The sequence below is a fragment of the Leucoraja erinacea genome, chromosome 6, assembly GCF_028641065.1.
Source record: "Leucoraja erinacea ecotype New England chromosome 6, Leri_hhj_1, whole genome shotgun sequence".
In the NCBI taxonomy this organism is placed as follows: Eukaryota; Metazoa; Chordata; class Chondrichthyes; order Rajiformes; family Rajidae; genus Leucoraja; species Leucoraja erinaceus.
Window position 1 is genome coordinate 56,529,368 of NC_073382.1, and position 14,108 is coordinate 56,543,475.

At 40.6% G+C, this 14,108-nt stretch overlaps 1 protein-coding gene across 1 annotated transcript in view; it reads right to left on the reverse strand.

Moving 5' to 3' along the window:
• The window catches only part of LOC129698179 (PC3-like endoprotease variant B), a 685,304-nt gene that overhangs the window by 232,740 nt on the left and 438,456 nt on the right, over nt 1–14,108 (reverse strand). The window contains exon 11 of the mRNA XM_055637132.1: nt 12,861–12,961. Within this exon, the coding sequence (XP_055493107.1) occupies nt 12,861–12,961 (101 nt within the window). The remainder of the gene's footprint in view (nt 1–12,860; nt 12,962–14,108) is intronic.

Here is a 14,108-nt window from a genome sequence, read left to right on the forward strand (position 1 = left end):
GTGATATGGGTAATCATAGAAAGCAGATGTACTGACTTATGGAGAAATAGGCTTCTGGATGCTTTTCAGGATTGTAATCTGCGAACTGCCTATATGAAGTTAAATTAAATTAACAAGCAAGTACTGCTTGTAATTAGGAAGATTAAAGGAATGTTGGCCTTTTTGTTTGTGGATCATAAAAGTAGGTGAGTTTTGAAAGGAAGTTGCCGGGATACCACCTGGAGTGCTGCAACTAGGTTTCATCTATATATTTTGGGAAAGATGTGGTTGCATTGGAATTAATGCAGGGAAGGTTCATGGGATGAAAGGGATGGATATAAGAAGAATGGTGGCATGGTTATGTAGCAGCCTCGGAGCTCCAGGGTTTGAACCTGGCCTCTTTGGTGCTATCCGTGTAGAGTTTGCACATTCACCCTACGATGGGTTTTGGTGGCAGCAGATCAATGGGTTGTTATAAAACATCTCCGAGTGTACGTTAATGGGCATGAGGTAAGTTAATGGGGAGTTGATGGGCATATGCAAGAGAGAAGTTGTTGCAGGGATATAACCAAGCTGAAGGGGATTGGGATCAAGGTGCTTGCTCCCCTGGCATCTATCAAGGATCAGATGAGTCAAATTGCTAATTACGTTCTAATTACGATTTAGAAACTTGGTGTCACTCCAAAAAAAGAAATAGCATACTTTACGACCTCCACCTTTTGAAGCCACTTTATCTGCTCCTGACATTTGGCGGATCATTCCCATTCCTCAAAATGCAACTCCATAGCCATAATTACCCAGTCCACTCAATGCTTAATAATTCAAGAGGAAATTATAAATCAGATGCAAAATAAATGCAGATAATTGAAATTGGAAACATAAGAGAAAATGTTCACTAGGCCAAATAGCAGTTATGGAGAGTGAAATGTAATGTTTCAAGTCAATGGCCTTTCATGAGAACAAGAAGAAGCGTAATGTTTTAATTATTCCGCACATAAGCAAGAGAACTCTCCCTCCAAATTTTAGAAAATAAAAGCTATCCAATCTACTGATATTCACAATGTTTGCCAATTATCAAACCTACTTAACATCTTATCAAACCTCCACTGAGGAACTGTAGAACTTGGAACAACCAACGACTGAACTAAACCCTGGAATGAGTGTACATCCATTGGAGTATAGAAGTTAAGAGATGATCTGACTGTAAAATAAAATATTCTGAGGATGACAGGCAGGGTGGCACAGTGGTAGAGTAGCTGCCTTACAGCGCCAGGATCTCGGGTTCGATCCTGACTACGGATGCTGTTGATATGAAGATTGTACATTCTCCCTGCTACTTTGTGCATTTTCTCTGGGTGCTTCAGCTTCCTCCCACACTCCAAAGTCATGCAGGTTTGTAGGTTGACACAAAATGCTGGAGTAACTCAGCATGACAGGCGGCATCTCTATAGAGATGGAATGGGTGACGTTTCGGATCGAGACCCTTCTTCAGTCCATTCCTTCTCTCCAGAAATGCTGCCTGTCCCGCTTAGTTACTCCAACATTTTGTGTCTATCATCGGTGTAAAACAGCATCTGAAGTTCCTTCCTACACAGGTTTCTAGGTTAATTGGCTGCAGTAAAATTGTAAATTGTTTCTAGTATGTAGGAAAGTGCTAGTGTATGGGGTGAACACTGGTTGGCGCAGACTCAGTGGGCCGAAGGGCCTATTTCCACACTGTATCTCTAAAGTCAACTAAAGGGCCCACAGAAAAGCATAGTTTCGGAATAAGGGACCATCAATTTCAAAAGGGGAAGTTTATTTTCTCAGACGGTTGTGCATGTTTGGAATTCTCTCTCGCAGAAAGCTGTGAAAGTGGTTCAATAGTCAATGGAACCATTGCTACTTTATTGTCACATGTACCTTATTAAGGTGAAATTCTTTTTTGCATACAGTTCAATCGCAATCCTATTATACAGTAGGCACAATCATAGTTTGAATCAAGAATGTATGATAATAGACTACATTAAGTCAGTGCACAAGAGTCACCACACTTTATATGCTCAGTGCCTTGTTGAGACTATCTGGGTTCCTAAATGTAGCGTGGTAGGATGCAAAAAATAATTTCCCTGTCACAACATTGGAAATAACTTGAGTTTCATAGAAAGACTCAATTTTGAAAGTTTATGAAGACAGATTGAGTGATGATCTGATTTAGATGCAGGTCTGATGAAAGGCATGAAATGGTTTCACTGAAGGTGCAAGAATTGTCAAACAACCAAAGTTACAAAAATCCATAAATCCATGCTCTCTAATTCTTGACATGTAAATCCTGAGCAAACAGTCCTGACTCTCTATCTATGCCTCTCATAATTTTATATACTTCTATCAGTTCTACCCTTAACCTCCCAGGTCCCAGAGAAAATAATTAAAGTTAGTAAAATCTTTCTTTATAGCTAATGCCCTAATCCAGACAGCATTCTGATAAATCTATTCTACATTCACTTCAAATCTTCCACATCCTTCCTGCAATGGGGCAACCAGAACTGCATACAACACCCCAAATGTTGCTTTTGAATACCAACTCTAGGAGGCAGAGTGGTGTCCATTGTTGCATGTTCTCCTTTTGTGACTGGGCTTTGTAGAGGAGTCAGAATGCATAGATAGTTAGAGTCAGAATGAATGCATTGTCAGAACAAACCCACTCTCTTGTAGTGTATTTGTAGACCTGCAGCACATTAAGGAATTGAATAGGGAAGACAAAAAAAATGGTACCAATCGGAGCAAATGGAATTAGTGTAGATGGGCAAAAAAGGCCAGCAGTGACGTTGTGAGCCTTGGGGCCCATTTCTTTGCTGTGCAACTATGCATCTATGAAATATCTTGCAATTTGGACGATCTGCAAATTCAAATGGGGCTCCCTAGCAACCTGCAATCCTCGGGAATCTATATGTTCTTGCAGCCTCCCACTTTCTATTATAGAAAACGATTAAATCTGCTCTGGAACTGAAAGCACCTTCCCGGTGGAAATGTCTAATGCAACGTGAAATCTCAAAGATGTCTATTACATCAGCTGGAAATCTAGAGACAGGAGTCAAGAACATGTAAATGTCATAAGTACCGACAACGGAATGATGAAATTGTTCAGAGGCACAGAAACTGATGGTCACTGTGATCCTCACCTGAACCATCAAGGTACCCATGGCCTGCTCTGTTGCTGCAGTTGTGGATGCAACTTGAGACATCTCTGTCAGTACCTTCTTAGAGAAGTAGTAGTAGGCTTCGCTCTGAGGTGCACATCAAAATGGGTGGCACATTGGCACAGCTGGTAGAGCTGCTGCCTCACACCACCTGAGACTCAGCTTTGATCCTGACCTTGGGTGCTGTCTGTGTGGAGTTTGCATGTTCTCCCTGTTACCATGAGGGTTTCATCCAGGTGTTCAGTTTTCCTCCCACATCCCAAAGACGGGCTAATTGGCTACTGTAAATTGCCTGGGATGTGTACAGAGTGGACAAGAAAGTGGGATAGCATGGAACTAGTGTGATTGGGTGATCGATGGGCAGTGGACTCGGTGAACTGATTTCTTATGCCTACACATGATCCACATCCCTCCATTCCCTGCAAATTCCACCATCCGCAGCTCTTTGTCTTATCATCTCCAGCCTTTGAGACCATCTCCATCCTTCTCTCCCAACCTGACTTCCAATTAACCACTCCTTATCTGGATCCATCTAACACTTGCCAGTTCTAGTCCTAAGCCTCCCCCTCACTTCTTTCGACCAGCTATCACTCCCCCCTACTCCAGTCTTGAAGAAGGATCCTGACCCAAAACATTGTCTCCCTGTAAGGGCAGCACAATGGTGCAGCAGTAGAGTTGCTGCCTTCCTGTGCCAGAGACGCTGGTTTGTTCCAACTACGGTATGGACAATGTACGTTTCCCTATGACCTGGTGGGTTTCAAATTGCATCAAATATATATATCTTGATGCAATTGTGCATTCAACCTCCTGGTTTTACCCTTGCAAATTCAACAGTACTTTTGATTTAGAAGAGATTGAAGGGGAAGCAATGACCTAGGTTACTTTTGTGGGATCTAGATACAATCCTGTCAATGTGACCTCAGCCATCCACATTTTTTGTTTCATTTAGTTTAAATGATATCAATTCATCTATTACATCATTGATAGGATCTGTAGTTAGATCAACATGATTGCTCTGCATAATTACACCAAATGACTGTGAACCAATTTATAAATACCTCATTTCATAATGTCCGAACTTTCATTTCACAAAAACAACATCAATTAGCAAAACAAACACAGAAAATAAAGAACAAAATAATTTATCTTCCTAAATGTCAATGCATGAGTATTTTAATCGCATAATTTTTTGTTGGTCTACCCTGGGAAATATTGCACCTGTACTGCTCCTTACTGAGTACCCACTGGTTCCTATTTGAGATACTAAAGGGAACTACGTTTGTTGGAATATTTTGCATCAAAATGTTTAGGACAAAGACCCATCATTTATTTATTTGCCTCTGTACGCCACAATTTGTGATTTGTAAAAGAAAAAAAATCACATGTGGTTAAAGTGCATTGTCAGATTTTATTAAAGGGTATTTTTATACATTTTAGTTTCACCTTGTAGAAATTACATCTGTGTTTATACATAGTCCCCCCATTTCAGAGCACCATAATGTTTGGGACACATGGCTTCACAGGCATCTGTTATTGCTCAGGAGTGTTTAATTGCCTCCTTAATGCAATATAAGAGAGCTCTCAGCATCGAGTTTGCTGTTTATCAACATGAGGACCAAAGTTGTGCCAATGAAAGTCAAAGAAGCAAGAATAAAACTGTTAGGGACATCAGCTAAACCGTAGGCTTACCAAAATCAACTGTTTGGAACATCATCAAGAAGAAAGAGAGCACTGGTGAGCTTATTAAAAGCAAAGGGACAGGCAGGCCAAGGAAGACATCCACAGCTGATGACAGAGGAATTCTCTCTATAATAAAGAAAAATCCCCAAACACCTGTCCGACAGATCAGAAACTCTCTTCAGGAGTCAGGTGTGGATTTGTCAATTATCACTGTCCGCAGAAGACTTCATGAACAGAAATACAGAGGCTACACTGCAAGATGCAAACCATTGGTTAACCGCAAAAATAGGATGGCCATGTTACAGTTTGCCAAGAAGTACTTAAAAGAGCACCACAGCTCTGGTGGACAGATGACAAAGAGTAACATATCAGAGTGATGGCAAGATCAAAGTATGGAGGAGAGAAGGAACTGCCCAAGATCCAAAGCATACCACTTCATCTGTGAAACACGATGGCAGGGGTGTTATGGCCTGGGCATGTATGGCTGCTGAAGGTACTGGCTCACTTATCTTCAGTGATGATACAACTGCTGATGGTTGTAGCATAATGAATTCTGAAGTGTATGGACACATTCTATCTGCTCAAGTTCCAACAAATGACTCAAAACTTATTGGTCGGCAGTTCATTCTACAGCAAGACAATGATCCCAAACATACTGCTAAAGCAACAAAGGAAATTTTCAAAGCTAAACAATGGTCAATTCTTGAGTGGCCAAGTCAATCACCCGATCTGAACCCAATTGAGCATGCCTTTTATATGCTGAAGAGAAAACTGAAGGGGACTAGCCCTCAAAACAAGCATAAGCTAAAGATGGCAGCAAAACAGGCCTGGCAGAGCATCGCCAGAGAAGACACCCAGCGACTGGTGATGTCAATGAATCACAGACTTTAAGCAGTCATTGTATGCAAAGTATATGCAACAAAATACTAAACATGACTACTTTCATTTACTTGAAATTGCTGTGTCCTAAACATTATGGTGCCCTGAAATGGGGGGGACTATGTATAAACACTGCGGTAATTTCTACATGGTGAAACCAAAATGTATAACAATGGCCTTTATTAAAATCTGACAATGTGCACTTTAACCACAAGCGATTTTTTTCTATTACAAATCTCAAATTGTGGAGTACAGAGGCAAATAAATAAATGATGGGTCTTTGGCCCAAACATTATGGAGGACTCCGTATATGGAGCAGAACCTGATTTTTTTTTTTGCGGCTGATGAGCGGCTTGATATATCCATACTACTATTCGAGGAATATCCTACCAAGAATATTTCCGATCCTTGGTAAATTAGCTGAAAATCCCCAACACCATATGCTAATTTGGGCCGGTTATCAAGTGTCAAACCTTTTCTTCCCAAAGACAAAAGGTCCAGGCTATCAACATAATACTGGCCTTCAGACCTCACCAGGATAACCATATAACCATATAACAATTACAGCACAGAAACAGGCCATCTCGGCCCTTCTAGTCCGTGCCGAACACGTATTCTCCCCTAGTCCCATCTACCTGCACTCAGACCATAACCTTCCATTCCTTTCCCGTCCATATAACTATCTAATTTATATTTAAATGATAAAATCGAACCTGCCTCCATCACCTTCACTGGAAGCTCATTCCACACAGCTACCACTCTCTGAGTAAAGAAGTTCCCCCTCATGTTACCCCTAAACTTCTGTCCCTTAATTCTCAAGTCATGTCCTCTTGTTTGAATCTTCCCTACTCTCAGTGGGAAAAGCTTATCCACGTCAACTCTGTCTATCCCTCTCATCATTTTAAAGACCTCTATCAAGTCCCCCCTTAACCTTCTGCGCTCCAAAGAATAAAGCCCTAACTTGTTCAACCTTTCTCTGTAACTTAGTTGCTGAAACCCAGGCAACATTCTAGTAAATCTCCTCTGTACTCTATTTTGTTGACATCCTTCCTATAATTAGGCGACCAAAATTGTACACCATACTCCAGAATTGGCCTCACCAATGCCTTGTACAATTTTAACATTGCATCCCAACTTCTATACTCAATGCTCTGTTTTAAAGGCCAGCACACCAAAAGCTTTCTTTACTACCCTATATACATGAGATTCCACCTTCAGGGAACTGTGCACAGTTATTCCTAGATCCCTCTGTTCAACTGCATTCCTCAATTCACTACCATTTACCATGAACGTCCTATTTTGATTTGTCCTGCCAAGATGTAGCACCTCACACTTATCAGCATTAAACTCCATCTGCCATCTTTCAACCCACTCTTCCACCTGGCCTAAATCTCTCTGTAGACTTTGAAAATCTACTTCATTATCCACAACACCACCTAACTTAGTATCATCTGCATACTTACTAATCCAATTTACCACACCATCATCCAGATCATTGATGTACATGACAAACAACAGTGGACCCAACACAGAACCCTGTGGCACCCCACTAGTCACTGGCCTCCAACCTGACAACAGCCATCCACCATTAGTCTCTGGCATCTCCCATTCAGCCACTGTTGAATCCATCTTGCTACTCCACCATTAATACCCAACAATTGAACCTTCTTAACCAACCAACCTTCCATGAGGAACCTTGTCAAAGGCCTTACTGAAGTCCATATATACAACATCCACTGCTTTACCCTCATCAATTTCCCAAGTAACCTCTTCAAAAAATTCCAAAAGATTAGTCAAACATGACCTTCCAGGCACAAATCGATGTTGACTGTTCCTAATCAGACCCTGTTTATCCAGATGCTTATATATATTATCTCTAAGTATCCTTTCCATTAATTTGCCCACCACTGACATCAAACTAACAGGTCTATAATTGCTAGGTTTACTCTTAGAACCCTTTTTAAACAATGGAACAACATGCGCAGTAGTACGCCAATCCTCCAGCACTATTCCCGTTTCTAATGACATTTGAAATATTTCTGTCATAGTTCCTGCTATTTCTACACTAACTTCCCTCAATGTCCTTGGGAATATCCTGTCCGGACCTGGAGACTTATCCACTTTTATATTTTTCAAAAGTGTCAGTACCTCTTCTTCTTTGAATCTCATAGTTTCCATAGCTACTCTACTTGTTTCCCTTACCTCACATAATTTAATATCCTTCTCCTTGGTGAATACCGAAGAAAAGAAATTGTTCAATATCTCCCCCATCTCTTTTGGCTCTGCAGATAGCTGTCCACTCTGACTCCCTAATGGACCAATTTTATCCCTCGTTATCCTTTTGGTATTAATATGTGGATATATATAGGATGATGGTGAAGTGCTGCTGTTTCCATCATGCTTTTAGAAGCGGCTTCCCCAACTGAATAAATTAAATTCAGATTCCCTCCCTGGCTGACAGCAACCCTGAAGCAAATCCTGGAGCAGGGGAGAAGAGGAGAGAATGGTTCATAAACTAAACTATCACTAGTTAGCGGAAATACTGTGGGGCAGGAGAGATTGGAAACGGCTGGAGAGATTGCCATTCCAAAGATAGCCACAAAATACTGGAGTAATTCAACGGATCAAGCAGCATCTCTGGAGAAAAGGATTTGGTGGTGTTTCTGGTCGAGACCCTTCATGAGACTGACATTACCATTCCAATCTATTTCCAGGTCAACTTCAAGACATTAATTACATGCTATTTTATCGGGAGTTGCTGGATAGACCACATCTACATGATCTAGGACTAGAGGACACAGCATCAGACCTAGAGTTGCTTAGTAATGATGTCAGGGATGTGTAGAGAAGGCAGGAGAATGGGTTTGATAGGGAAAGGTAGGTCAACCATGATTGAATGGTGGAACAGACGATGAGCCAAATGGCCTAATTCTGCTCCTATCATTTATTAATTTATGGACCTACATTTTAGCCAGAGGGTGATGAATCTGTGGAGTTCATTGCTATAGATGGAGGTAGAGGCCAAGTCATTGGGTATTTTTAAAGCAGAGATTGATAGGTTCTTGACTAGTAAGGGTGCCAAAGGTTTCGGTGAGAAGGCTGGAGAATGGGGGTGAGAGGGATAATTAGATCAGCCAAGATCGAATGGCAGATCTGGCTCAATGGGCTGAATGGCCTAATTCTGGTCCTATGTCCTATCAACTTACATCTCAAATTGATATACAGAGCAGGCCCAGCACAATTTCCCCAGATGAATCCATAAACAACCATTAGTTCCCACATTAGCATATGTAAGGGGACCTAATTTTTGTTATGGGCAGCTTCTTTAGTTGCCTGAAAACCATTTTTCATGTGTGATGAAAGGTCTTCATCCTTAAGCATTAATCCTATTTCCCATTCCATTAATGCTACATGACCCGCTGGCATTTCCAGCATCTTTCGCTTTAACTTCAGATTTTCAGCATTTGAAAATGATGGATTTTCATTTTTCAGATGGTCTTTCATGCAGCGCCTTTTATGATAAAAATCCCAAGCCAGGCGACTCTGCATGCTGGTCCCAGAAACGGATCTGCAATCATTCATTACAATCGCTTCACTCTTTTAAACCTGTACTCTAAAAGCAGCATTTCTCGTTCTATCTCTGCCCTTCTTAATTTCCTCTCATATATCTGTACACTGTGGACAGCTTGATTATAATCATCTCGTCTTTCCGTTTACTGGATGGCACGCAACAAAAAAAGCTTTTCACTGTTCCTCGGTACACATGACAATAATAAACAAAACATTCTCTGCCTTGACCATAAAATGAAGAGCTGCCCAAGCATTCTTCCATGGCACAATGTAGACAAAATCCTTCATATCTGAAAAATCTTTCTTTGAAAATGATTTCCATGTTTCTCCAATATTTGAGCATCAGCTCAAGGCTGAACTAATTCTTACCAGAGCATATTCAATATATTGCTGAATGTTGCTGAATCTATGAATTACTAAGGATAAGACATTGGTTAGGCCACATTTGGAGTATTACACGCAGTTCTGGTTGCCTCATAACAGGAAGAATGTGGAGGCTTTGGAGAGAGTGTGGGGGAAGTTTTTACCAGAATGCTGCCTGGGAAGCTTTCTGCTCCAAACTTGGATTGTTTTCTCTGGAACGTTGGAGAGCGAGGGAAAACATGATAGAGAAATATAAAGTTATGAGAGGCATTGATAGGATAGAGAGTTTGAACCTTTTTCCCAGGGTGGAAATGTCCAATACTAGAGGGCATAGCTATCAGATGAGAGGAAGAAAGTTTAATAGAGATGTGCGGTGCAAGTTTTTAAAATCAGAGAGTGACATTGCCAGGGGTGGTGATGGAGGCAGATACGATAGTGGTGTTTAAGATTCTTTTGGACATGCACTTGGAAGTGCAGGGATTAGAGGGATATGGATCGTGCACAGGTAGATGAGATCAGTTTAACTTGGCATCATGTTTGGCTCAACACTGGACTGAAGGACCTGTTCCTATGTGTACTATTCTATGTCCTATGTTCTAGAATATTCCAAGTTACTCTCCAAGTGGTCATTTGTCCAAAGTTAACCTATTCAAATCATAAATATGAGAAACTATTGTTCAATATTCTCAAATTATTTTTGGTTGCATTGAAAACACTTCTGACTTAAGATTGATCACTGATGAAACCTTAATTCTCCTAGTATTTGCCTCACAATCTGTGCTAATCATTTTCAGTGGTTATGCTCACTGTGAGGTTGCCCGTGACACAGGTTTTATGTGTATAATACTTGAAGTCAATGTGGAGCAGGTGCATCCATGGAAATAAGCAACTGGTTAAGACAAGACAATTTAAAGCACCCAACGTGCATTTGGGAAGATTTGCTTTGAATTAGACTAGATACATAGAGATTGGATTATTTTTAAGAAAACCTGGCTAATCTTGATCCTCACCACAAAAATTGAATACCCAGCAAACTAAATCAGTAATAAATATTTTCAATTTCTTGGAATTACCTCAAAATATTTCAAGGTAAATAAATAGGCCTCAATTCTTTTTCAAATTCTTTATCATATTCCAGTTGGAGAATCTGGATTTCTTGGTTTAGTTCTACTCAACACTTTCTGTACAAGTTAACAAATTTGCACTTGCAAGAAGTATGGAACAAACAACAGAAAATATGCAAAGTGAAAATAGAATATGAACATGCAAAATGTAAAAATGTTTTGACAGTTACCTTTCAGTGGAACCTTGCTTCAGATGTGCCTTACAAGAAACAATTTTCATATTTTCTCACTCCTGGGTGACTACTGCGTACCTGTGTTTCTATTTTTTTCACCAATTATTCTAATTAGTTTTGTAAACATCTAAATATTTATGATTTACATTCATACAGTGGTACAGCGATAGAGTTGTTGCCTTACTGCACCACACACCCAGGTTTGATACTGACTACTGGTGTTGTCTGTACATTCTCCCTGTGACCGCATGGGTTTTCTCCCACATTCCAAAGACGTGCGGGTTGGTTGGTTAATTGGCTTCAGTAAATTGTCCCTTGCGTGCAGGATAGAACTAGTTACGGGTGATCATTGGTTGGCGCAGCCTCGGTGGCCCAAAGGGCCTGTTTGCACACTATATCTCTAAACTAAACTAAAACTAACCTAATTATTGGATTGTATATATCAACGATTCAGATGAGAATGTTCAAGGCATGCTTTTAGAAAATTTGCATACGGCACTAAAGTACTGTAGGTGATATCGTAGACAGTGAAATTAGTTATCAAAAATTACAGCAGGATCTTGATTAGCTGAGCAAGTGGGCTGAGGAATGACAAATGGAGTTTAATGCAGATATGTTTGGGGAGTCAAACGAGGGCCGGACCTTCACAGTGAATGGCAGGCTCCTGGGGAGTGTTGTACAGCAGAGGGATCTAGGAGTACAGGGTACATAGTTCCCTCAAAGTGGCATCACTGGTAGATAAGGTGGTAAAGAAGGCATTTGGTACATTGACCATCAACAGTCAAGATATTAGATGTAGAAGTTGGGATGTTGTTACAGAACAAAACATCATTGAGGCCACATTTGGACTGTTGTGTTTAGTTTTGGTCAGCCTGCTGTATGAACAATGTCAGAAAACAATCTGGCTCTGAACACCAGGAAAACAAAAGAGCTCATTGTCGACTTCAGGAGGCACAGCACCGACTTAGCCCCCCTACACATCAACGGCGAGTGTGTGGAGAGGGTCAACACCTTCCGGTTTCTCGGTGTCCATATCGCTGCCGACATCTCCTGGAAGGACAACACGACAGCGGTCATCAAGAAGGCTCAGCAGCGGCTGCACTTCCTGAGGGTCCTCAGGAAGCACAACCTGGACTCTAACCTGCTGCTGACCTTCTACCGCTCGTCCATCGAGAGCCTGCTGACATACTGCATTACAGCATGGTATGGCAGCTGCACCATGGCAGACAGGGAGAGGCTTCAGAGGGTAACCAGGACAGCGCAGAGGATCATTGGCTGCCCTCTCCCCTCCCTGATGGACATCTACACCTCCCGCTGCCTTAGCAGGGCAAAGAAGATCATCAAAGACAGCTCCCATCCTGCGTTTGGACTGTTCAACCTGCTGCCCTCTGGAAGGCGCTATAGGTGCATCAAATCCGGGACAAACAGACTCAGGAATAGTTGCTTTCCGAGAATTATATCTACCATAAATTCAAATTCACACATGCACTGACTACACCGCCCAACACGGACTTCCATCTGTATATATGTATATATGATATATGTATATATGTCCCCCCCCATCTCCCTTCTGTTTTTTTTTCTGTTTCTTGTTTGTTGTGCTAAATTGTATGTATGCACTGAGTACGAGCAGCTTTCAGTTTCACTGTACATGTATAGTGACAATAAATGGCATATCTATATCTATCTATAAAGCTGGGAAGAGTGCAGAGAAGATTTACAAGGATGTTGCAAGGACTCAAAGGCCTGATCTTTGGGGAGGAGTTGGGCAGGCTCAAACTTTTTCAGGCTGAAGGGCCTGCTTCCAAGCTGTATTTTTCAATCAATCTATGAATCCACCTGGCATTTCAGAACAGGACAGTATTATGTATGGTATTTCTACATTACAGGACATTTTGTGTTCTGATACTTACTTGACCTCAAGGACCAATGCAATTATACCAGCTGCCATTGGAGCTGCACTGGAAGTACCTTTGAAGGTTTTGGTGCATTCATTATCGAGTTCAGTTGTCACCTGTTGAAAACAAAATAATTGCACTAATTGTACCATTAACAAGTCTTGCACTCCATTTGGTTCCCACCCACATATTGCAACATCACTGCCCACAAAGAAACTATGAAAAACATTAAGAGGTATTTATAATGGCACAACATAAAAATTATTTTAAAAGAGCCATGGAAATAATAGAAATTAATGCAAGCTTGTTATCAAATATGAACCATTACCTTATTCTTACTCTAATATAAATGAGCAATACAGTATTGTTGAGCTATTTATAAATCCTAGTAGCATTTTATATTTTTAATTCAGGTGCTATGAAGACAGAAATGTGGTTTTATATAATTGCTTAAATCAAATTTATTACATTTCTCTATTCAAATATATTAAAACTGGGCTGAGTGGAATCGACAAATCAAAAATTTGCTGTGAAATGAGTAGTTGTCGTGGACACATTCTTTTGTCAATATACAGGAGCATGATCCTTAAACGCATTCTTTGGCCATAATTTCTTTTAATAATACATTTCATTTTGACAAGTAGCACAAATATATATTTGCCTTGCTCGAACCATTCATCTGATGAAAATTACTGCACTTTCGATATGAGATTCCTCATGACATCCTGACAATATTAGACACTGTAATTATGTGATAAATGACAAACATCTATGCATATTGCTGTTGATATGTGTAGTAGTTGATCCAGGCAAAGATATCTGTCAATATAAAATATCTATCTATGGTCGTAACATAAAATTAGTAGCACTATGTACTATATAGTGGCTCACATAGTGAAAATTACATGGAATGCTATGTGCTTTATATGTATGTTGTCAACAATATTTTAATATGTGTTTTATGAGACTAAATGTCCTAATGCACTTCACGGGATTATTAGTACACACCTTGTCACAGAGATGTGTAGAAAGGAACTGCAGATGCTGGTATATACTGTATCAAAGACAGACACAAAGTGCAGGATTAACTCAGCGGGTCAGGCAGCATCTGCTGAGAAAAAGGATGGATTTCATTTTGGGGTCGGGACCCTTCTTCAGACCTTGTCTTAGTCTGAAGAAGGGTCCCGACCCGAAACGTCACCCATCACTTTTCTCCAGAGATGCAGCCTGAACCGCTAGTTACTCCAGCACTTTGTGTCTATC